This window comes from Colossoma macropomum, unplaced genomic scaffold, assembly GCF_904425465.1.
Source record: "Colossoma macropomum unplaced genomic scaffold, Colossoma_macropomum, whole genome shotgun sequence".
Taxonomy (NCBI): Eukaryota; Metazoa; Chordata; class Actinopteri; order Characiformes; family Serrasalmidae; genus Colossoma; species Colossoma macropomum.
Genome location: NW_023494790.1, coordinates 25,246,720 through 25,273,012, shown reverse-complemented (window position 1 = coordinate 25,273,012; position 26,293 = coordinate 25,246,720). Strand labels below are relative to the sequence as shown.

Below are 26,293 nucleotides of genomic sequence, written 5' to 3'. Positions count from 1 at the left end.
TCACATCAAACCAGTCTAAACGACTGTGTTTATAACCCAATCATTTAATTAACTAAACAGGCGGAGCGGAGTTTTAAGTGTAGTTTCTCTGTAACTGTTCCAGCTCTGATTAAGAGAGTTCCGAGAGTTCGGAACTATTCATAGCCGGAACCTTCGGTTCAGATTCGCATGTTTAACACGGAAAAACATTAGCAATGCGTGCGGTAGCCGGAAGTGGTACACACGTGAAAACAGTGCTGGAGCTGTGGCTGAGCGAGCGAGTGAGAGAGTGGAGTGAGAGAGAGAGACAATACCAACACGGAGTGGATTTAAGATCCATCTGCCTTTCTGAAGCGGCTGATTTATAAAGCTCGAGGCCTGTAAGTTGGACATTTGTGCGGTGTCTGTGCTGATTTAACACTTCTGATAGCTGAGCGTCCTCAGGTGTCTGAGTGAGGCTGGTCTGAGCTGAGCTGATATGAGGAGAGGAGGATCTGCTGGTTGGGGTGAAGAACACGTAAAGAAGCAGCTCAAATACAGCGTGTTGTAACACTGGCTGTCTTAATTGGTTGCTAATGCTTGTTAGCTTCCTAACTTTGACAGCATGGCAGAAGCAGCAGCTGCTCTGAGTCTCTAATATCTGCACTGCAGCTCAGCAGAGTAGAGTGTACACTTATGAGCAAAATCTATAGTAATACTGAAGGAGTTTCTACAGGATTCCTTGAAAATGCTGTAGTAAACTCATACAGTTACTGTAGTTCTAGTTTTGAAAGTCTAGTTATGCTGTTACTCTTGTCTGCAGACACATTAGTGCAGTTTGATAAAGTAAACTCACTCAGTATCATAGCAAAAAGTGGCTTTATTGACTTAAATATGTTACCTTTTCCAAATACATTTATGAGACATTGACAAACACAAGCAGCATTTTTGTAAGACTGTAGCCTTAATAACTCCAATTTCTTTATTTCTGCATACTTAAAGGGTTACAGTGTAAACTGAGTCATTCAGAGTGGTTTGATGTGAAATGCTCTGTACCCAAGAAAGCTACAGAATAAGAATTATTCACAGTGGCAGTGATGGGAGCTTTTGAGTTTCATAGCTCAAAAGATAGCAGGTTATGAATATGTTGTCTAATGTCTTAGAGATGTTTTTTACTAAATTTTTGAGATAAGGCTTTGACATAAAACTTTTTTAAGCCATTTCAGAGAGGTACATGCAAGGTGTTGTAAGGCAAAATAGTAAAATGAAATTTACCACTGGAATTGTTACATATAAAAACTCAGAAGATACATGTACGTTCTCCATTCGTTTTGGCTAGTAAATTAAATGACTGTATTTGTGTTTTACATCACATCCTGTCACCACCACTGTAAAGAAATCTCAGGTGGTACATTACAGTGATTTTCGCATCAAATCACTCTGAATTACTTTTTTACGTCTCAGCTTGTAAACAATGTCCAAATTTTGAAAAAATTGCTGTAATTTCCCTATAAAGTCTCTTAGGATGATCTAATGTTCTGTGTTGTGAAAAGACCTCCAGAGTGTGAGGATGGAGGGAAAGGAGCAGAAGCGACACCAGCAGAAACACAGCGGTCCCAAAGCTGAGAAGAAGAAAAAGAGAAAGCAGAGGGAACAGGGGGCAGAGCAGGAGCAAGATGAACGCAAGAGGAATCCACGAGCGTTCGCTGTGCGTTCAGCAGTGCGCATGGCCAGGAACTTCCACAGGTCAGAACTTCTATGCCCTGTGTGTCTCCAGTGCTTGGGGAGACATGTAACGATGTGTGCACTGTACATTTCCGTCTGTAGATCTGTAAATCTTTGAAAGTGACACAAATTTGATGTTTTCCAGCTCACCAGATTTAAAGTGAAACAATAACTGTGAACAGAGATGGAACTATCAATCAGCTATGTATCGCTATCGTCCGATTTCAGCCCAAATATGCGATCGACTGATATTTTTCTAATTAGCCAATCCTAAGAGCTGATCATATGAGAGCTAAAACATATAAGCCATATTTAAGGATTGCTGCCACCCTATGAGAGGCTCCTTGGTCACAGGACCCTTGCAGTTCCTCATTCAAATGACAGATGGAAATACAGACTTTTTGTCTTTTGACTACAGGAGAAAAGGATGATTTACGCAGAACCTGATTTTTACGAACGAAAAAAATGCATGTCAAGTTCTGAAAATGAACACATGTATATTAATGCCGTCTTTCACACTGAGTCAGAAACTGAAGTTGCGTAAATTTTTAATTGAAGCCTGCTCTGTTTTCTGTGTTGTACGGGTGCGTTAAAATCCATTGTCGTGGTTGCAGCCCATACAAATGTGCATCAGGATGGCAGCAGAACTCTTGTAGCAGAGCACAAAAACTTGTAGTACAAGCAAACGCTGACTGAAAAAAAAAAGTGGAGATTAAAGACAATATATGGCAGACCAGAACTAAATAGCTGTGAATGACTGTGTGTATGTTACAATGACAGTATTTATTAGCTTCTTTTTAAATAGAGGAGCAACAAGCAGAAACAGAGACTAAAATCCCCCAACTGAGGAAATACCTGCAGAATTGCTTTTTAAGCAGCTGCCCGGTGGGCCTCCTTGTGTTGTTGTCTTGTTTGTGGAATAGGATGAATTCAGTGTATGCACCGTTTAGTTGCAGTGCTTAAAAGAAAAAATGTTTTCGGAGTGTTTAGACAGAAAAACGCTTCAGACTTGGTGTGAAGGTCCCACTATGTTAAAATTGCATCTGGTCCAAAAAAATTACACTGAGAATAGGCCTTAACACTTCAGCCCTGCGCTCTTCTAGTATCGGCTATTATCCAATCATGCTGATCGATATCGGCTAATCAGTTCATCTCTTACTGTGAATTAAAGTTCAAAATGTTAGTTTTAAATTGACGTGTAGTGCTTGGGTGCAAATCCATTGTAGCTGGTGACTGCCCAAAGTCTGGCACACAGACATCATCAGATGCTCAGTATCATTCTTGCTGATGCTCTGCTAGGGCTGACATGTGGCCATTTTCAGTTCCTGCCTCTTCCAGGTGGGAAAGGCAGGCCCAGTGAAGTTCAGATCGGACCAGTCAAGAACATTCCACTTTATGGCCTTCAAAAAGCTGCTTTACCAGTTTCAATACTTTGCTCTGCTGTAAGGAAGCAGCACTCACTGTGTTTCAAGGCACTTGGCTGGAATGTGAACAATTAACATGCCTCTGTACACGCAGTCACATAATCAATAATGACAAATGAACCAGTTCCACTAGCAGCCATACATGCCCATGGCACCATGTTTAAACTAATGAGGTTGTGTGCTTAGGATCATGAGCATTTCCCTTTTTCTTGACACTTTCTTTTTTTTTTTCTATCACACTGGAAGAAATGAATCTTTGTCTCATCTGTTCATAAGAACTGTATAAGTTTTTGTATATACTTTTAGTAATTGTAACCAGGGCCTTTTGTTCATAAAGGGGAATTCCACTGATCTTTCAAAATATGTGTGTAATCAAATGGTTATGATATAAACATTCAGAGTGGTTTGATGTGAAATGGTCAGTTCTGGAGAAACATGCAGAGTGACAATTGTCCACAGCAGTGATGGTGAAGAGTTTAATGCTGCTAAGAACTACAAGAAAACAATGTTTTTACACTAACTAGATCTGAATATGTTAGTTGACTCTGGAAGGCCTTGTTTTATGATGGCTTTGAGAAGACTTTGGCTGAAAGATCATTTTTGAAATTACTTAATAGTGAAGAAATACAAGAAAGGATGCTGAGGCAATATAGGGTCAGAAAAAAATGCATTTTTTCAGGTTTACTACTGTTTACTTGTTCTCAACATTAGATATAAAAACTCAGAAGACACCTGTGGATTCCTGTCAGCACCACTGCAATAAAAATGATCTTGAAGTTTCTTTACAATTGACTATTTCCTTCGAGCTGCTCAGAATGACTTTCTTTACATTTCAACCATTGGATTATTCTGAAAAAAAATCTTTAGAGTTTTCCTTTAAAGGTTCATAGTGGTTTACGTCTTGGAGTAAAGCCTCCAAGATCATACTGGTGTACTCTTATCACAGTGATTCCTACAGATGTCATCCAATATGTATATTTCTACTGATTGAAGCTATTTTTTTTTCCACTTCAAATCAAATGTGCAACAACAAAAATGGCCCAATTACTGTGCACAATACCCTAAAAACACTAATAACTAAGTTATTATTTATTAATAACGTGAAGTTATTCATGTTTGTATTAGATGAGATAAGCATGCTCTTTTTATACCTAATAATACTCTGTTTATGTTGTCTTCTCAGAACTCAAGATTTAAAAACTAAGAAACATCATATCCCTTTGGTTGACCGGACACCTCTTGAGCCCCCACCTATTGTAGTGGTCGTAATGGGACCTCCAAAAGTGGGCAAGAGCACCCTTATTCGCTGCCTGATCAAAAACTACACACGCCAGAAGCTTGCCGACATCTGCGGACCTGTAACTATAGTGTCTGGTGAGTTACTGTGTCATCTTCACTTCATTCATATAGACCATTTATTGTTTTTGTTGCATAAATAATATGTTACATTATTTTGTCATTCATAAGTTAAAAGTCTCACTTTTCCATGCCTGTAGGGAAGAAACGGCGTCTGACCTTCATTGAATGTAACAATGACATCAATACAATGATAGATTTGGCGAAAGTTGCTGATCTGGTGAGTGTGTCCTGTGAAACCTTTCATATGGTAAAGCTTAACTGTCTGTAGCTTTAATGTTGTCAGCTCCTTTATACAACTTGTGAAGCATCTTTCTTTCCGTAGGTTCTGATGTTGATAGATGCTAGTTTTGGCTTTGAGATGGAGACTTTTGAGTTCCTCAACATTTGCCAGGTCCATGGCTTCCCTCGTGTCATGGGAGTGCTCACACATTTGGACTCCTTCAAAAACAGCAAGTCACTTAATAAAACCAAGAAACGCCTCAAACATCGCTTCTGGACTGAAGTCTACCAGGTAAAGCTGCAGCCCCATCAAAACATTAGCTTACAGCCTCCATAGGGCTTTCTTTATAGTTCATGTTGACTTTTCTGATTTAAAAGGGAGCCAAGCTGTTCTACCTATCAGGGATGGTTTATGGGGAGTACCAGACGCGGGAAGTGAAGAATCTTGGACGTTTCATTTCAGTCATGAAGTTCAGGCCCCTGGTGTGGCAGACCTCCCACCCTTATGTGGTGGCTGATCGGTAAGCATGTGAAAAACATTGCAATTGACTTGTCTACACAACACCAAGAGATGTGTTTATTCTTAGTGACTGTTGCTAGTATGCACAAGCTTCATAGAGCTTTGTCAAAATTCCAGTTTAACCTAAAGTGAAAAATAGAACAAAACATGCAAATTATTTAAATTGTACCGCCACAGGACTTTAGCGTTTCCACAAACGTTTCCTGTTTAAAGTGCTACATTACCCAGCTGGGCTATGTTATTGTAAACAAAACTTGGCAGGGTAAAAACTGCAGCATCAAAGTTTGTAGAATTTGCTAACATTAGCTTAATTACGTGACAAATAAAACTACACCTAAATTGCTCAAAATGATTGATTATGCAAATAGTCGTGGAAGTTTAATAATCAGTGGTAATTGGATTCAGTATTATACAGTCACACATTTAAAAACCATTTACATTTTGGTCGGAGGTTCTAATCTGTTTAGTCCACACGTAGACACATTGACAGACTACTGCAGCCGGCCAAAGGTTACCACATATTGGAGGAGTGCTGTACAGAAGCAGATAGTACAAAACACGAACAAAACCAGTGATAAACAAGAAAAAGTCATTTTACACTCTATCCATATAGATGTAATGACGGTTGAAAGATTAATCATTTTATATCGAAACTGCAATTTGAAAGACACAACCACAACCAACTAGCAGTGTGGCATACTAGATTCAAGCCTCAAGCCAAAAAAAGTAGAGAGTCTGGTCTTCTTGGCCAAAAAACAGGCCTGAACTTGGCCCTTCTTCATTATAAATTTAAAGTCACGTCACCTGCTATAGATTTGTTCTCTGGGCCTAACTTTAGTAATAGCACTGTTATAGTAAAATACAGAGTGGCCTCTGGTGTGCAGTAGCTTGTAGCTTTATGAGTCCCATGTAGAACTTTTTGTGTGGAACCGAATAATGCCTTACAAATTGGAATATGAAGTTTGATTGAAATATCTTCCTATTCCTATACCTAATCTGTCCTATTCAATGGACGTTAAATTATCAAATTAAATTGGCATGTTTTGTCAGCGGAGCAAGGATGTCCCAATTCGTGAACCATAAATGATTAATTCTAATTGATGTCGGCTGATGACAGTCTCATCTGTCTTTCAGAATGGAAGACCTGACAGATCCAGAGGCTATTAGATTAAATCCTAAATGTGATAGAACTGTATCTCTCTATGGCTACCTACGAGGGACATTCCTGAAGAACAAATGCCAGGTTCATATTCCAGGTAAGCTCGAGGGATAGGTGGATATGTGACCTACAAGTTGTTGTTCGTTGTGCAAATGATAGTTTCTCAATACTGTATGTATCTGTGATATGTAATATATGGAGTGTACTCTCTATAGGTGTGGGAGACTTCTCTGTAGCGGACGTCAGCTTCCTTCCCGACCCCTGTCCACTGCCAGAGATGCAGAAGAAGAGAGCTTTGAATGAAAGAGAGAGACTGCTGTATGCTCCCATGGCTGGGGTTGGTGGGCTGGTGTATGATAAGGATGCTGTGTACATAGACATGCCTGGAAGCCATGTCGGTCAGCAACAGGTGAGTTCCAGGGCCCATTTCTGTTTATTGGACAGTACTAGACTTGTGCAAATAAAGGAGTCTTTATTCAGGTCACCATGTGCAAAATGTCCGGCATAAATGGTTAAACAGGCTTTGTTGTGATCGGTGAGAATGTCTAGTGCAGGTCTGCTGAACGGTTCTGCAGGGCAAATGCTGTGTATGAATGGCTGTCGTGTTTAAGCTGTAGAAGTCACACTTCTGCATTACTCATGTCACACAGAGCTGGTCCATTTCAGTGGGTAGGAGAAGGACTGACTTGGTTGATTTCAGAGTGAAAAATAACACAGACACTCTCGCTTTCTGAAAAGGGCAAAATCACTCTGCACCCCCTATTCCCACTCCGTGCAGTTCAGTAAAGTGTAGTATACTGTCAGCTTTAATTTGGTCACAAAACTAATTTATCTTGTAAGAGAACAGAATTGTAAAAGTCACACAAACTTCTGAGAGTTTGTGATCAATTTTCTTAGCCTTTTTGCCTTCTGCTTTGAAGCTATTTCTCCAGAGGCAGTTTAAAAACGACCCACATCTTCTGACAAGCAGGAGCTGAGACAGGTTTTTACTGTCGTGTTTTTCCCAGAGACGGAAGTCATTTTTAGTCTGAAACCTGATGCGGTGGAGTGAGGATGTCCTGAAATGTACACTGAACTATAGAGGCGACTTTTTGTACTGGCTATCTGCTGCACAGCATGTTTTATCAGCGCAGCTGTGTTTTCTGGAGCAATCTCATCTATGTTGGGCACAATAAATGTGGTATTAATTAAGGATATCACATCACCTGGTGTTTAAAAGTTTTAAAAGTACATGTGGGAATACTGCTGTTTGCAGTAAATCAATAAATAAACTTTTTTTTAAACTGACAGTTAATTAATTTTTACTGCCACTGGGGGGCTGTTACCATGGTAACTCAATTAACCATCCCCAGGCACAGGCTGAGAAAGCAGCTACGATATTTTGATTTAATATTCACAGAATAGTGTTTAATGATATGATATCAGAGCGGTACACTCAGTCACTGTCATAGTTTAAGATTCACGGGAGGCGTAGACATGCTTTGTATATCAATTCTGAATCCATGGATCTGATTTTCTTTGTGACAGGAGGAGGTGCGACCCACCACTGAGCTGGTGCAGTCTCTCATGGGCACACACACCACCTTAGATGCAAAGATGGCTGCCAGCAAAGTTTCTCTGTTCACAGGAACTGCTGCACTGACCCCAGAGGAAGTGGAGGACAACAGGTGAGGTTCCAGAACTAACAGAATGATCTGTTATTAGATGTGACCAAATTTATTGAAGTGACAAATTATTTTGTTTTGGAATAGTTGTGTACAAGTATGTGGCATTCTGATGCGTGCAGCTTATTCTTGTTATAAACATGGAATATTTTCAAAATTAAAAGGGTACTCTTTTTACTATAACTTAAAATCAAAGTCAGCTTTGTCATTTCTTCTGCAGACACATTAAATACAATTAAATACAGACATGCAATGCAAACACTACATTAAACTCTTCTGTATAATATACAATAATTGTGCAACCATTGGGCACAGACAGTAGAGAAAATAGACCAGCTGTTTGTCCACAGCTGCCATAATAATCATGCATGTGTTTTTGTCAGTGCATTGATAATTAACAATTTTAAGTAACACAGCCCCAAACTACAGTTTAGAGATTAAAGTGGCTGTACATAGGAAGTAAAGTGGCTGAGTGCAGAAAGTAAAGTGCAACAGATGAAAGTAGTGTGGTTGAGGTAGCAGTTGAATGAGAATGCGTAAAGGTCCGTCAGGGAGATCCACTCAGCAGTCTGACTGCCTGCGGGAAGAAACTGTTCATGAGTCTAGGTGACTTGGCCTGGATTCTCCGTAATCTTTAACATCAGATGGGAATAGTGCAAACAGTTTGTGTGAAGATTGAGAGGGATCGTTCCTGATACTGCATGCTTTCCTTTGCACTTTTCAGTGTAAATGTCCTTAATGGCAGGCAAGTCTGACCCAGTGGTGTACCGTGCAGTCTTCACTCCCTGCTACAGGGCTTTCTTGTCTGAGATGGAGCAGGTTCCATACCAGAGAGTGATGTTACAAATCAGAATGCTCTCTGAACTGGTTCTCTTCTGCAGAAACAATTGAGGATGAGTGTGCACAGGCCAGCCCTCTTCAATCTCCTTAGGATGTAGAGGTGCTGTTGTGCCTTCTGCACTAAGTTGGAGGTATCCAGGGGCCAAGATAGAGATTGTCAGTGATGTGTACTCTCGGGAATCTGATGTGCAAAAAGATGTGAGACATCTGTGTCCTTCTGAAGTCTACAATCATCTCTTTTGTTTTGGTGATATTGAGAGAGATTGTTGTCCTTGCACCAGAGCTCTAGCTACTTCTTCTCTGTAGACTGTCTTATCTTTGTTATAGCCCAGTGACAGTTTTCTCATCAGCCAACTTGATGTATAAATATTCAGTTTATACATTACAAGAAAGTGTGTAAATCACAACACATTTATTTTAATAATGTGTACTCATACTTGTATTTGGAAGGGTCTCTGAGCTACCTGAGCATTTTTGGTAGATAGTAGGTGGGGGTGGTGCATAGTGATGTAATCAAAAATCAGAAGCTGCTCTAGAGATGGGTTAGTCATTACATTTTGAAGGAAAGGCTTGAGCTGACTGATGATTGTATGAGTAATCACTGATAGATTTTGGCTATCATGTTGGCCATTAGCTTGGACAGTTAAATGTCAGATAATGTGTCATGTGCACAAAAGAAATGTGTGTTAGTGTTGCAATCTGTATTTTCTTTTAACCTATGGTATACGTCCTATCAGTCCTTGTATGTTGACTGGTTTCATAACATTCTATAGCAGCACAAGTGAAACATGAATGAGACTGACATGGTTCTGTCAAAGTTGTTAAAAACTAGTAGACAATTTGACACAGCTTAGCCTAATAACATTTGTAGGCTACAGTAACAGTAGCTTGTAGGCTAACATCACATGGTACACTTGAGCCATTTTAACAATAAGCTTTATAGGCTTCTGTAGCTTTTACCAAATCATGGTAAACAAAGTTAAATTAGCAAGTTAGCAATTTTTTTCACCAGAAACATGGCGTGTTTATTTTTTCCGGTTTAAGCCGGCATCTCAGGGGGTTGTTTGAGAATGGTGGCGTGAATCTCAACTAAAAGGCTCCTCAGTCTATTGGTTAACAGCAGCCTTCCAAGCAATATTTTTGCACCTTTCTCCTAAGTACATTATTTGTTGGAAAGTGCCCCCCCACTATGCTATTATCAGTTATGGGGCTTGACTGGTCAATGGAGTATTGCACATGATCTCACAAGCCTATTTTACATTATCACTTTTTTTTTTGATCAAAGATATCAACAATTTAGGCTCACAAAAATGGTATATTCAATGATTGTCAGAACATGTTTGCTAAATACTCATGGCAAACCACTATAAATGTTTAAAATTCAATGATGGGTAAACTAATAGATGATCTATTAATGACAATAACAATTAATGATTAAAAGCCCTTTCCCCACCAACTGAAGTTGAAGTTGTGCACATCGTTGTAGTTGTAGTAGTAATAGAAATAATAATAATAATATTAGTAAAAGGATTGTATGGGACACTTTTCTAGAATGTTATGTTTTGAACACTGTCATAGTGAAAAAGTTTGGGTTTTTTCGTGTGTTGCATGTTTTTCTTTTGTGTTTGTTTAGCAATGGGAAGCAAGGCCCCGTGGAGAGTCGCGTGTGGGACGCTGAGACTCAGAGAGAGAGGAGGAAGGCTATTTTCGCTGAGGAAGAAGAGGAAGATGATGATGAAGGAAGTGATGAGGAGGAGTCGGAAGAAGAGGATAATGAAGAGCTGGAGAGTGAAGAAGAAGAAGAAGAAGAAGAAGAGGAGATGGAGGAAGAGACTGAACAGGAGAAGAAGGAGGTGAGAGAGGAGAAGAAAGCCGTGAAAGAGGACGCTCCCCCTATAAAAAGACAAAAACTGGAGGAGAAGGCACAGGGGAGCGGGGCAGTGGTGGAGATGCCGGTGTTTGCAGACAGTGAGGATGAGTTGGAGAAGAGTGAGGGAGAGGAAGAGGCTGAAGAAGAAAAGTCAGACGAGGATGACGAGGAAGACGAAGAAGAGGAGGAGATAGAGGAAGAGGAGAAGAAGAAAGATAGGAAAGGCTCAGCACCTCCAGACTCTGGACACTGCTCTGAGGAGGATACTGATAGCGATGATGAAGAAGAGGATGATGACAGTGAAGTGGAAGATGACGAAGAGGAAGAGGAAGACGGCTCAGAGGTGGAAGAACAAGGAAATGTTAAAGCACCTGGAAAAGAGGCCGCAAAGTCAAAGATGGTCCCTGCTGATGAAGAGGTAAAGATGGATGTTGAAGAAGAGGAAACAGAGCCAGAATCGGAAACTGCAGGTATTTTTTTCAGTACAGCTGGGGGCTCAAACAGAAGCAGATACTTTGATACATTTCTCAGAGATTCATGTTATTGACTATTTTGGTCTGGTCCTATTGTCTGTGTGCACTTCTGTGCTGTTTTTAATTTGAATTCTCGTGGTAATGCCTGCTTATTAGGAGCATTACGGTGGAAAGAAGATTTGGCCCAGAAAGCCACAGAAGCATATTTGAGACGACAGCGTGCTGCTCCTAACCTGCGCAAGCTGGTTTATGGAACAGGTGAGTGAGCAAATCACTAGTTGACATTGATTATGATGGTATAACATTACGGTACACAACTGTTCAGTAGATTGAAATCCCTTCACATTAATGTCTATATTAACTTACTCAAGATCTGTGTAAAACCTATAAACTACAGTTCATTTTACATGTGTTATTGCAGTCATTTCATGTTTCAGGTTATCTATCTCAACATTTGATTGTCACATTTGATATGCAAGGAATTCTGGATAATAGTGGTATTTTAAAAACTTAATTATATTAGAAACTACTTAGTTTCAAGCTGTTAAGTTGTACAGGACCAGCATACATGAATACATTTTGTGAAATACAGTGAAATATTATCCCTGGTGATCCAGGATGCTTGTCAGAAGTAGCTATAGTAACTACACCCAAAAAAAAAGGCCATAATGATTTTGTTGTTGAAAAGGGGGATTCAAAATGTTTGATGTGTACTATGTATATGGGCGTGTTTTTTCAGTCTGCTGATTCATTTGAAAACAAAGAAATACAGCTTTTAGACAACAGTTTAATGAATGAGGCCCATTGCGTGTGCCATGATAAACACAAAACCCCGGCTCTTTTGACTAGAAGACAGATTGTATCTCTAATTTGTTTGTTTTCTCAGTGGTGGAGGAGGAAGAGGATGGTGACAATGAGGAAGAGGAGCTGGGAGGTCTTTTCCGAGTTAGTCGGCCTGAGAAAAGTAAAAAAGTTAGAGCAGACGCCGTAGACTGCTCACGTTTCCAGCCGGATGCTGGACATGACTGGGACCAGGAAGAGGTAAGAAACATGACCAACGTACAGTCCTCATCAAGCTCACATTGTTACAGCTGTTTAAGTGAATAAGAGATATTCTATATCTTTGTCCTATAAGTCCTATATGTACAGTAATGAGGGTCATGTTTTCAGATGCTGGCCTCCATAAGGGACTGCTTTGTCACTGGCAAATGGGAGGGAGACAAAGACGCTTCTACTCTACTTAAAGAAGATGGTAAGGAAATTTTTAGCCCAATTGTTAAACCAGCTTGACTGGCTATTTCTTTGTTACTGTTTTTTTTAATCTACTTCTTGCATTTAAGATGAGCTGTACGGAGACTTTGAAGACTTGGAAACTGGAGAGGTTCACAAAGCAAAGGGAGACAAAACTGAGGTGAGGTTTGAAAATAAAACTAATTTTCTCATATAGAATCATATTGGTTTTATCTTTAGGTTTGTTTGACCTTCATGTTGGTCTGCATCTCTTGTGTATGTTTTAATGAATATGTATTTTATTATGTGCAGGAGGAAAATGATGACGATGATGAAGAAAATGAGGAAGAGGAGGCTCCGTTAGTTAAGGTTGATGATGCTGAAGCTCAGAAGAACAAGCGTCTGGAGAAGAAGAAGAGACTGAAGGAGAGGTTTGATACAGAATATGATGATGGAGATGCCACATATTTCGATGACCTCAAGGAGGAGAAGCAGAAACAGGCTGAGGTCAGACATTTTGCCATCTACCATCTGCATTCTTGTATGCTTTTCTCTTAGGTGTCTCGTTCACTTTGGGATGCGCCACATATTTGTCTTTTCATGATATGTTGTCATCATACGCTTTTCTAAACATATCAACGATATTGTCAGTGCTAAAGGAAGAACGACCACGTTTCATCACAAATAGAGCATGATTAGTACTGGTTAATGGGATTTAGTGGAAAGCAATATGTGAAAAGTTGGGTGTGGCTCCTTTGTTTGTATTTTTTTTTTTTAATGTCTCTTTCAGCTAGAAATGGAAGGATCGATAGGCTGTTTATCGGTATCGGCCAATTTTCAGCCCAGAAGTGCAATATGCTGATATTCTTCTAACTTAGCTGATCCTGCATAAAACATATGAGCCATATTTTGCCTCAGCCACCACAGTGTAACTGCTGCATCATTTAAGGTGGAACGGGAAATTGGCTAATAGAAAGCCAAATTCAGCCTTGTCTATTTCTCAGATGAAAAACAAAGTGTATTAAATATTTGTCTTCCATTTTACTGTAAACTTGCTGTGTGAATGTGCAAAGCTGTAATTAATGCGGTTGTCAAGGCTGTGAGGATTCGTTTTTGTTAACACATTAGCATTCGAGTGCTAATCTTAGATTAGCTTACCCTGCATTTCATGACCTACAGCTTTGGCAGGGACTGATAGAAGAAATAAGATGCAGAACTACTAAATCAATTGTGTATCAGCCCTTTTAGCCTTTTCAGTATATTTAAAAACCCATCTGTGAAGCAGGAGGACGATTTTGTCCTGTTAGCTGCCCCTGTTATGTAGACTCCGGTTATTTCAGTGGTTACTGCTGCACCATTGCACCATTTAAGGTGCATTAAAGAACCATTAAAGAACAAGAAGCTGGTGAAAAAGAAGCTGACTTCAGCTTCGAGAGTTGAAAAGCATGAAAAGGGACGAAAATATTCTGTTTCTGCTTGACAGGCGCATAACTTTAACTTAGTTTTGCTGTTTCACAGAATCACTAGGTCAGTATTTTATTGTCCTATTTATTAATGTTTGTCTTTGGCTTTGCGGTAGCTACTGTAGTAACAGTTTGCTAACCCACAACCTAGCTAACGTTAGTTATTTACACTACTTGCTGTGCTCTAACGTTATATCATGGCATTTGTCCGTGTCAGGATTGCAAAAGGTTTTATGGCCACGAAGATTTAAAAAATTGTTGTTTGCCTTGGCAGTGTGCATCCATGAATTTTGGGGGGCTGAGCTTCTGAAAGAGCACTGAAAGGAGGAGCAATCATCACTCTTTATTCATAATTTGTATTGTTACATTCCACATTTATCTGGTTGAATTAACTTATTCTATTGGCAGATTATTTAGTTTCAAGCATTTTCATAATTTTATAATCTTTCTCATTATTTTATAATATTCTAACAACAGCATCATAATGAGAATTATTAGGTATATTAACTGTTTATAAGATTAATTCACTTGGCCGTATATTAGTTTTTTGCACTTCCTCCCCTAATTATATAAATAATTCTTGCACACTTGGAGGTTTGAAATTATTTGAAATAAGCGTAATTGTGAACATACAACAGCATGCTAACATTTTGTTTTATTTTTGTCCATTTATGGTCATTTTTATGTGTGTATATATACACAAGCACAATCCCATTTCCAGAAAAGTTGGGACGCTGTGCAAAATGTAAATAAAAATAGAATGCAATGATATGCAAATCATGTAAACCATATTTTTAAAGGAAAACACTACAAAGACCATATATAAAATGTTGAAACTGAGAAATTTGATTGTTTTTTGAAAAATATATGCCCATTTTGAATTTGATGTCAGTGTTTCATCACCTCTGTCAGACCACAGGACACTTCTCCACTTCACCTCAGTCCATTTTAAATGAGCTCGGGCCCAGAGAGGGTGGCATCATTTCTGTATCCTGTTTGTGTACTGTTTCTTCTTTGTGTTTGAGTTTTAATTCGCATTTGTGGATGCAGAGATGAACTGTTTTCACAGACAGTGGTTTTCAGAAGTGTTCTTGAGCCCATGCAGTGATTTCCATTACAGAATCATGTCTGCTTTTAATGCAGTGCCGTCTGAGGGCCCAAAGATCTTGGCCTGCAAATACTGGTTTTTGGCCTTGTCCCTTGCATACAGAGATTTCTTGATATTCTCTGAATCTTTTAATGTTATGTACCGTAGATGATGATAAGCAAAAGTTCTTTGCTATTTTATGTTGAAAAATGTTATTCTTGAGTTGTTGCACTATTTGATCATGTAGTCTTTCACAGAGTGGTGAACCCCTCCTCAGCTTTATTCTGAAAGATTCAGCCTCTTTGAGGTGTGTGTTTTAAGCATTACACAACTTTACCAGTCTTTTGTTGCCACCGTACCAGCTTTTTTGGAACGTGTTGTTGGCATCAAATTCAAAATGGGCAAATATTTTTCAGAAAACAATAACATTTCTCAGTTCAACATTTGATATGTTGTCTTTGTACTATTTTCAATGAAATATAGGGTTTAAATGATTTGCACATCATTGCATTTTGTTTTTATCTACATTTTGCAAAGCATCTTTGCAAAAAAAACTTTTTTAGAAATGAGGTTGTAAGCATAAATGTGAACATACAACAGCATGCTATTATTTTGTATTATATTTGTCTATTTATGGTATTTAGTGATGTTATTTACCCTTGAGTTTTTGGTCACTATTTGTAAAATGTGAAGCATTCTGGATCATATTTTTTTGTGTCAGTTTAATTTTAGTAACTTGATGCTAAACAGATTTCTCAGTCATTTTAGAGAAATATGAATGTGTGTATAATTTACAAGGGTGATGCTCTGCTAATAGAGAATCCCTCCTCTTCCCAAGATAATGTTATACGAAACTGAAGAGAGATCCATATTTTGAGTGGTGACATTGGTGTCATTTTTGCATATTCAGATTTCTTTCACTGGTAGCCAGCAGTGGGCTAAATAGGTTAATGTGTAAATGATCACAGTTAGTAATGAAGATAACGAGCATCCGTTTAGTGTGAGTCTGAAATTGATGGACAACATGTTTTCTGTGGACTGATATGAGTGCTAAGAGAGATAAATGACCATCTACAAATCACATCACAAAAGGTGGTCAGGGTCCAAGTGCTACATGCCTTATGGAACCACTAGAACACAAATGATCTACAAAGTTTTTAGAATTGATGTGGGGTCGAAAAAGAAGATCTCTGCCGAATACACACTCATACACACATACCTTTTGAACTTAAGCAATAGATTTTTTATAAATAAGTCAAAATACCTCAAAAACAGTACAGTATTTCGAGTAGTAGTTGAACTCGGTGAACTAATGATTCCATAGCAGTTGCACTGGTATTGTAGTGTCGTAGTGCACCAGAATGTAATGTTAAATTCTCTAAGTTCCTTCTAGAAATGATGCTTCCAAACCCTTTTTCACTGCCCAGTTGTTTTCATGTGTGAACACACAATTCTCCTTTTTATTTATTTATTTATTTATTTATTTTCTAAATAACTTCTGTAGTTTTTAGCTTGTTTCTACTTATGTGAAAGTTGTGAAGTTGCGGGACTAGCATTTTAGCATCATTTTATACTTTTTCTGCACCCAAACTTATTCCAAATCCAAAACAGTGATGTGTATATGGAGACTGTCTTCTCTGTCTGTCTGCAGCTGAACAGAGCTGAGTTTGAGGACATGGATGATGAAACTCGAGTTCAATACGAGGGATTCAGGCCAGGCATGTATGTGCGTCTGGAGATTCCTGCTCTGCCATGTGAGTTTGTCACCAACTTCGACCCCCACTATCCCATCATCCTTGGAGGTTTGGGAGCCAGTGAAGGCAACATAGGCTACCTGCAGGTAAGCTTCAGAACTTGACTACCAGAGATGCTCTTTTTACCCAGCCTTTAAGGAAGTTTATGCCATTTTGGATGATTTTTTAAGCTGGTGAACATCAGATATTAACAGTTAAAATGGAAAATAGGTAGAAATCAATTCTGCTGCTGAAACAAAGCATAGCACATTCTGTTTTTGCTCATTTCTTTGCCTTTCCCTCTTCTTCTGTTGGGAAACAGATGCGTTTGAAGAAACATCGCTGGTATAACCGCATCCTAAAGACCCGGGACCCGCTCATCCTGTCCCTGGGCTGGAGGCGTTTCCAGACCATCCCCCTGTACCACATTGAGGACCACAACGGCCGCCACCGCCTGCTCAAATATACTCCTGAACACATGCACTGTGGTGCCTCCATCTGGGGTAAGAGTCACAATGCAGACACAGAGCAGGCTACCATGAGGACGAAATATTTCTTATGTGAAACTCTTGACTTTTGTGGATTTTTTTTTTTTTTTTTTCCCTCACTTAACTGGAATTATTTCCAGGGAAAAATAGTGCAGTTTTAAATGCATTTATAAAGTGACAGGATTTTCTATGTATAACCTCTCCTGCAACCAACCAAGAAAAATAATGATAGCAAAGTGGTGTATATACAGTCAACTCCATAATTATTGGCATCCTTGGTAAAAATAGGTTAAAAATAGGCTTGAAAAATGTCTTTGTGGTTAATTAGTCTCACTCCGACAGTATGAGAGAAACCTAACCTTTTAATTAAGGGAAATTTGGTCTACGTGTGACAGTTGTTGAAATTCTTATGAACAAAAATGTAACTGAAGTCTGATCCCACATGAGTGTTCAGCTCAAGCCAAGTGGTCATCCATGACTTCCTGTTTTACTGTGGTATATCAACGTGGGCAAGATCAGGTTCAGGTGTTTCAGCCACACTCACAATCTCCATAGACAAACACTGTCCGTAGAATTGCTCTTACTGAAGAGCTCAGTGACTTTGGCGCTGTCATAGGATGCCAGCTTTTATTTTGCAAAATTTCTGTCCTGCTAGATCTGCCCCAGTCTACTGTAAGTGTAATTATTGTGAAATGGAAGCATCTAGGAGCAGCAAGAGCTCAGCCACAAGGCGGTAGACCGTTGAGAAAATGTGTAACATGTAAAAAGCTATGTTGCTTCACTCACTGCAGAGTTCCTGCGTCTGATAACAATATTAGTGCAAGAACTGTGCATCTGGACCTTCATGAAATGGGTTTCCCTGCCTGAGCAGCTGCACACAAGCGTAAGATCACTGTGCGCAATGCCAAGTGTCAGCTGAAGGGGTGTAAAGCATGCCACCATTAGACTCTGAAACAGTGGAGACATGTTCTCTGGAGTAATGACGCATGCTTTTGTCTCTGACGGTCTGATGGCCTAATCTGAGTCTTCTCATCCAACATCAGTGTCTGACATCACAAATGCTCTTTTGACTGAATGGGCACAAATTCCTACAGACACTTTCCAGAAGAGGGGAGGCTGTTACAGCTGCATATTGGCTTCATACTAATGCCTGTGGTTTTGGAATGGGATATCCAACTGGCTCACATAGGTGTGATGCTCAGATGTCTGTATACTTTTGGCCATATAGTGTGCATTAACATATAAAGCACTTTTCTGTGCGATAAAACTTGTTCAGCAGGAAATAATATCAGTTCTTGTACATTTGGCGTATACTGATTGTGAATCTGATTACGTACAGAATTTTCATGGCTGTATGTCAGTTTGATAGAAACGAGCTGCCAGCAGCAAAATTTTATTTATTTATTTATTTTACATTTTATCATCTGCAATGGAAACCCAGCTAGAATGAACTCTTCACAGATAACAGCCCAATAACTGATATTTCTCTGAACTCCTCTAACTGATCAGCATTTCTCTCCTCCTTCTCACACTCTTTCTCTCTCTTCCCCTCCCAACTCCCCCCTCTGTATCCCCTCTCTCAGGGCCCATCACACCTCAGGGGACAGGCTTCCTGGCTGTTCAGAGTGTTGCAGGGACTCAGGTAAGAGCTTTAATACTGAGATGGGTAAAGTACAAAAAGTAGCAGAGCAGTACCAGTCATAAGTTCAATCCAGGATTCTAGTTTGATAGCTGCTGTGGTTTCCTTTCTTTTTTTTTTTTCTCTGAATTTTCTCTGAATCCATTTCTCTTCGCTTCCCTCAGGCAAATTTCCGCATCGCAGCCACTGGAGTCGTCCTGGACTTGGACAAATCTGTGACCGTTGTGAAGAAACTGAAGCTAATCGGATACCCTTATAAGATTTTTAAGAACACATGCTTTATCCAGGTAGGTGGTGCTGCAGAGTCAGGCAGTTCTCTATAGCTGTGGTAGCACAGCTCAAAAAGGGAGCTGCAAAAACCTGCTCCTGAAATGTCAGCAGCTTTCTGGCTTTGGAGGAGTGCAGTTTTCCCAGTACTTGGGCCATCCTCTCAGACTGCACCTGCTGAAAGCTCTGCATAGCAGTGTAATAGCAGGTCCTACAGCTGGGATTTGGATTTGAGTTGAAACTATGTTGTATGCCATCTGTGGGCACCCGCCGTTGGAGGATGTAATTAAGCGTGTTCTTGTTGTGTCGCTGGGTCTAGCAGTGCAACAGCCTGTTGGGGGGCCAGCACTTGACCTTTTCATTCCATTTGGCTGAAAGTTGATGCAGAGGCAGGTTTTTTATGCATCAGTGGAGGCGTATGCTAGTCTTTGGCCTACCAGATTGGAAGTACTGTCATGCAGAAGGTGAGAAACAGGAAATACTGAGGCTAAATTGAGAGATAAAAAGGAGAAGAAAAAAACTGCTTAAAAAGTTGGTTAAAACTGTCTGTTTTGTTGTTTCTTCCTGTCATTCAGGGAATGTTCAACACACTACCATTTTGTAGTGATGTGTATACAGTACCATTTCAAGTGGCAACTAAAATAAAAAGTAGCTTGCTCCTCTCTATTTGCTTTGAATGCGCTGTTAACACAAATGCCACTTTTATAGCAGAAGTGATGTAGCACACTATTCCATAATGCTTTTGTTTTAGGCTGTAACAACTAATGATTTCCATAATTAATGATTCAGTTTATTATTGCTTCGTTTAATCGGCAAAAGAAAAAGTGCAACCAGTAGTCTGCACATGACTAAATATTTCATGTCAGTGTTTCCTTCATCAAATTAAAAATACAGGGACTATTCCTACATTTGCACAGTGCTCTTTAAAACATTAACCGCTTACCTTACCTTCCAAACCATGCTCTACTAAATCATACCTGCCTATAGATACCTTCTGCACTGTGCAAAAATGTTTTTGTACTCAGTGTGAAAGGTGCAGAAACAGTAAAGTAACAACGCATAAACAAATCTTAGAAGGCAGTCCAAGCATCATTAGTAGTTTGGAAGTAGTTTGATTCTGCAAGAACTCTGCATTGCCGTTTAAATTATTTCTCCTGTAATGATAAATCAAACATAAATGAATTAGTGTGGTTGTAACATCATGTAATCAAACCTGATATTACTGAGCACGCGGAAACAGCTTGGTAATCTGCCATGTCAGATACGCAGGGCCATAAAGCATCTTCACCACCACGTCTTTGTTTTCCTGCAGGCTGGAGGCCATAATGGGGAGCAAGAAAGTACGCTTTCAACAAAATCTATATCTGTGACGAGTAGGTCTCTGTGCATTAGCGCACTAGCAGCGAATAAATAGAATTTAACTGTGCAGTTCAGACGAAAATGCAGCTCCTTCCTTCCATTAATAGTGTTTGTTTTATTAAACCAAAACAGAGCACACTGAAAAGCCGACAACAGCACACTGTTTTTAACACGTTTTTTTGTTATTGACATTACATTGATAATAATGCTTAAAACTGTAATTGTGATAATGCTAAAAAAACTGGAAATATCTGGCTCCTTCAGGGCACATTTAGACTGTGATGTTATGGAAACAGTTGTCTACTTTAGAACCTGCAGTCCCTCATGTTAGTGTCGTCCACACCAAACAAAGTCGGTGTGAAAGCGTCCTTAGAAACTTCTCCATCTCCGGCTAGCTAACCGCCTGCAACGGAGTGCCTGCGGCTGTGTTGTCTCAAACTGATGACTTTAATTAGCCTCCCCCTGTGATGTTTTTATTTGTATGTCTCTATTAATATTTATATTGTGTATAATTTAACAAAGGATTGATCTTACTTATTGTTGATCATTTTTTCATGTTATTATGACTTAAAGTCCTGTTACTGGCTCAGTACGAACTACTGCCCTGTCAGTACAGGCCCACAGACCGCTAGAGGTTTCTTCATGGCTCAGCGGTTGAGAAACCTTGTACTAGCCTTAGCCCTACCAAACTGAAGGTACTGCCATGCAGAAAGTGAGAAACAGGAAATAGTGGACATGGAATGTGGCTAAATTGGGAGGTAAAAAGAGAGAGAAAGTTGAATAACCAGTGCTGAAAAAACTTGGACAGAAGTGTCTGTTTTTTGTTTTTTTTTCAGGGAACAATGTTTTTAACAAAGTACCATTTTGTAGTGTTGTAAGTTTATTACCATTTCAAATAGCTCTAACGTGCAAAGAAGCTTGCTCCTTTCTCTTTGCTTTGAATGTGCTATGACCACAAATGCCGCTTTTAAACTAGAAGATGTGTGACGCAGCACACTATTCTATAATTATTTTGTTTTCTTGCTGCTCGTGACTGAAAATCGTGATGGAACTCTAGGCAGGCACAAAGTGTGATAACCATGTCCTCATATTTTACATGCAGCTATTTTAATCATGTACTACCAGATTGGAGGTGCTGTCATTCAGAAGCTAAGAAACGGGAAATGCCGACCACTAGATGTGATTAAATTGGGAGTAAAAAATGGCCAAAGTTGAATACTCAGTGCTTTAAAAATAGCTGTTATCTTGTGTCAAAACAATCTCTCTTTCTGTCTTTTCTTTCTCCCTCTCTCTCTCAGGGAATGTTTAACACAGTGCTTGAGGTTGCCAAGTTTGAGGGCGCCTCCATCCGGACAGTCAGTGGGCTCAAAGGTCAGATAAAAAAGGCTCTGCGCACTCCGTCTGGGGCCTTCCGCGCCACGTTTGAGGACAGGGTCCTCATGAGTGGTGAGTACTATCTGCTTGGCAATGAATAGCTCTGTGCTACTCTGTGATGAGTTTGGCGTTGGTGTGCTTTGTCTTGCCTTGGATGTTTTTCACTGCAGGGACACTTTTTTTTATTTGGATCTGCATATAACTGTGTCATGAAAGTCTCAGGGTGTGCCGTAGGGACTGGTATTTGTCTTCCAAAGTCACCAGGAAAGCTTGTGGAAGTAATGGCTCCCAAAAGGCCCATTCAGCACAAAATGGAAATTATTACCACTTGTGATGCCACCCTTTGTAGAGAAGAGCACATAGAAAACTGTGCATCAGCACACTTCTAAAGCCTTTCTGTGTTTACTATATGCTGCACTGTAGGGATGGGATGGGATGAACATTTCTCATAATGTTTGTGACCGGTGTTTTTATTTAAAAAATGTTTAAAAGAGCATTAATAGACATTGAAATCATTCACCATGATTACTACATTGAGGTGACATTCTACTGTTATGAAATATGACATTGCCAACACTATTAGTGTTTGTTGTTGAGATTATATGTATGTAAATATGCGTTGTGTGCTTTCTAGCAGTAGGCCAGTCACATCCAGCATGACTTCTAATGATGATGTAATTGCATGTCGGAATTAATACAGTTTGAAATGGTGTGATTATCATTGAGCTTAATGATGCTATCTATTACAACTGGTGACCATCCTATTAAAACTACATTAATATTTGTGTGTGTGTGTGTAGATATTGTATTCCTACGGTCCTGGTACCCTGTGTCGGTCCCACAGCTGTATAACCCAGTGACATCTCTGCTGATGCCAGTTGGTCAGAAAGACGCATGGACAGGTATGAGGACAGTTGGACAGCTCAAGCATGACTTGGGGATAAAAAACAAGCCCAACAACGACTCTCTCTACAAGGTAAGGCTAAATCCCTGCTGGAAAATCGGTAAAACAACACAGCAACAACAACAATTTTTTAAGTTCTAATTTACTGTAAATGTACTATTTGATTCAGAATTGCGATCATGAATGGCAGGAATAAATATATTCTCTCCTTGTTTCCTCTAGCCGGTGGTGAGGCAAAAGCGCCACTTCAACCCACTGCACATTCCCAAAGCGCTGCAGAAGGCCCTGCCCTTCAAGAGCAAGCCTAAAAACCAGGAAGCCAAGGGCAAAACACCCCGAGACCTCCATAGACCTGCTGTAATCCGGGAGCCCCACGAGAGGAAGGTAAGGAGCAGAGGCTGACCCGCTATCCTGCCCTGAACACGGGCTTTATGCATCACTAACTGAATTTAATACTATTTTCCTGTCGTTTCAAACGTGTTCTAATACCTATCATTAGACTAAAGTTAATCCACCGAGGATGCCTCCAGAGCACTGGCTTTCTAAATATCACATTTCTTTAATCCTTGTCCCTGGCAAATACCACAGACAGCTTGCTGGCCAATTTCTGAACCAATCCCCATGAAATCTCTTAAACAATCCCTGCTCTTAAACAGGACAGATGATGTAGTATTTTCAGCTGGTAGATACATTTTTTTTCCTTACTTGCTCCGTCATGTTTATGCCATTTTAAATGGTGGGATGCCAACAAATTATTCAGTGATTTTCTATATTTTGACCTTACACACTCATTAAATCATTTTTTCTTGTAGCAGCACAGATGCTCTCTTAAAATCCGGGAGGAATTCTTCTTATTGTTGTTTAAATCTCAGCATACGTGGAGGGTTTTAGCCACATTTGCACCAAAGTTTGCAGTTCCATTTTAGAAGGGAAACAAATAAACAGGTGTGGCATTTCATAGGCATTCTCATCATCCAGAATGACAGTAAAACTTGCATGAGAAACCATAATGAATTAAGTGGACATAGCGATTAATTTATTAGTTTAAAAATTGATACATGCTTTTACATTAGTTTATGTTTTGAAGAGAATAATTTAGAGCACACCTTATGCTTTGAGTTTATCAAAGTACCCTTTAATACATTTTAATTAAAGGAAAAGGCTCCTCTGCAGAATGCCACTGAGTGCTGTTTTTATTTTTTATTCTGTTTGTTTTGGAGAGTTAAGTTCTTGGAAGTAGCCTTATGGTCTTGTATAACAATTCTTCTGTCCACTAGGTGGCAGCATTGCTCACTGCTCTGGGTACAGTTTATAATCACAAGAACAAGAAGGCCCAGGCGGAGCAGCACACGAAGCACAAAGACTTCCTGAAGCAGAAGGAGAAGGAGGAGGAGGCGAAGCAGAGGAGGCTGAAGGAAGAGCGAAAGAAGATCTACCGTGCCATGGGACAGAAGGAGAAGAAGAAGCTCAAGTCCAGCCTGAAGGGAGCTTCTAAGGATGACTGAGCATGTGCAGAGCTCATACTGTACCTAGCCTGCTTCACTTTCATTTGGGCTGTTTTAATATGAGTCAGTGACTCATTCCTGATGCCAGCTGGTCTGTGTGGTGAGGATCCAGTGTTTGGATTTGCATAGTCATGTGAAAGGCTGGCATTCTGTGTCTTTAAAAAAATACTGCCTCCACATGAGCCGGAACTGCCTGCAGCTACTGCCTGCATGAGACTGAAAGTACTGTGGGACAATCTCTGAATCGTGGAAGAGTGTATAGACTTCTTATTGACATCCATCATATCAGTTTAATACCATACAAGTGGTTCATAATGTTCATTTAATAAAAAAAAATCAGTATTTTTCTGACAACACTGTTTTTTGAAGGTCCTTAAAAGGCTGCCTAAAAGTAAAAGTGAGCCCATTTCATCTGACAATAGCTCTTTGTAGAGTTTTGACATCACTAACCATCACTAATCACTAGGACAAATAACGTTTAAAAATTGCAGCTGCTAGCTGTTGACTCAGATCTGTAGGAGTAGCGGCAGCAGTCAGTGGATTATCTCTGGTCTTCCAGGACATCGTCTTCACAAACATGTCTGGAAGCAATTGTGCTGTGTATTGTAAATGCCAGCAAGGCAGGCCATCATGAGGCTGAAAAATCAGTATAAATCAAGACCTACAAAAAGCACTAGGTGTCGGTTTCATGGCCAGGGATTAAGCCTAGTCCCAGATCACTTTTTCAGTTCAGTGGAAAACCTCCATCCAGAATACTGTGTAGTCCAGGTGTAGACTTAATCCCTGTCTGAGTAACTGTGTGTGAAAATTAAATGTTTGGTACCTTGTTAAGAAGCAAGAGTGCCCTAGTAAGCTTCGCAACAGCAGACCATGGAAAACCACAGTAGTCACTGAATTGTGAAGAAAATACTGTTAACCAAAAACACTGTTCAGTTTCTAGACAGTTTGGGGTGAAACTTTATTTGAACACTGCTATATAATATTGGCATAACCATGCCGTAAACATGTCATGGCAGATTGTGTCCAGTAATATAACAGTGTCTTGTTAATTGTGATGACCTGTGTCATAGTGTTTGATGTCATGACGGCTGACTAGAGTACATCTAGCAAAAATTAGCATGTGACATAAGATGGACCCCAATTTAGAAAAATAAATAAATAATAATAGTCATAATTTATATTGCAGTCACAAAATTGATCAGAAAAATTGCAGTTAGATATTTTTCAAGTTGTTCATCCCTAAGGGTAAGCATAAAAAGGTCACAGACTGTTAAAACGTTCACGAAGCCTGTACAGTAGTGATGCGTGATCGGCCAAGATCAGAATGGGCATGTTTTTGCTCCCATCATGCAATCAGCTATTGACGAATTTATTATTTTGATTTCGGTTGGTAAATGGTGCAATTTTATGATTTGAATGCTGCTGCTACGCAGAAGTGCTGTGGTATTATTATATAAATGACTCATTGTGCTAACAGCCAGTTTTCTCGTACATTATTATTTGATTCGTGTTATTTAAATAGGCAACAGTCTTAGTGACAAATGAAATGAAGGTCCAGGACGGCTGCTTGGATGAAAGTTTAGAGAAACTGTTCATGATCCAAATCACGCCATCTCGTCTGTGAAACATGGTGGCATGGATGTGTATGGCTGCTGGAGAAATTGAATGTTTACTGATGATGTTACTGCTGATGGCAGCATCAGGATGAATTCTGACATTCTGACAGAAATACCTGCTCAGATCCTGTATCAGGTGCCTCAAAACTCAGTGAATGATGCCTGACCTTGCAGCAGGACAATGACCTGAAATATAGTACTAAGCCATCTTTTAGGGGGGTTTCAGGGACAAAAAGTGAAACGTTCTTTCGTTCAGTCAGTCACCCCACCTGAACGCTATTAAGTATGCATTTGACTGAAGATGGGAAAAGCTCCTGAAACAGGCAGGAATTGAAGTGGCTACATTAGAAATCTGGCAGAGCATCAACAGAGACGGTACTCAGTGTCTGTTGATGTCTATCCGTGACAGGGTACAGT

The 26,293-nt window shown here is 39.7% G+C and overlaps 1 protein-coding gene across 1 annotated transcript; it reads left to right on the top strand.

Annotated features, from left to right (window-relative positions):
* The first annotated feature begins 212 nt into the window (after positions 1-212).
* bms1 (BMS1 ribosome biogenesis factor) lies at positions 213-24,614 on the top strand. Its single transcript, XM_036572757.1, has 23 exons — positions 213-359; positions 1,512-1,704; positions 4,291-4,481; positions 4,604-4,683; positions 4,789-4,977; positions 5,064-5,206; positions 6,340-6,461; positions 6,580-6,773; positions 7,892-8,031; positions 10,502-11,208; positions 11,368-11,469; positions 12,098-12,252; positions 12,382-12,463; positions 12,552-12,622; positions 12,754-12,948; positions 16,643-16,831; positions 17,047-17,227; positions 18,796-18,854; positions 19,016-19,138; positions 21,776-21,923; positions 22,652-22,827; positions 22,978-23,139; positions 24,033-24,614. The coding sequence occupies exons 2-23, from the start codon at positions 1,529-1,531 to the stop codon at positions 24,258-24,260; spliced, it is 3,813 nt and encodes a 1,270-aa protein (XP_036428650.1). The 5' UTR covers positions 213-359; positions 1,512-1,528; the 3' UTR covers positions 24,261-24,614.
* Positions 24,615-26,293: the final 1,679 nt, after the last annotated feature.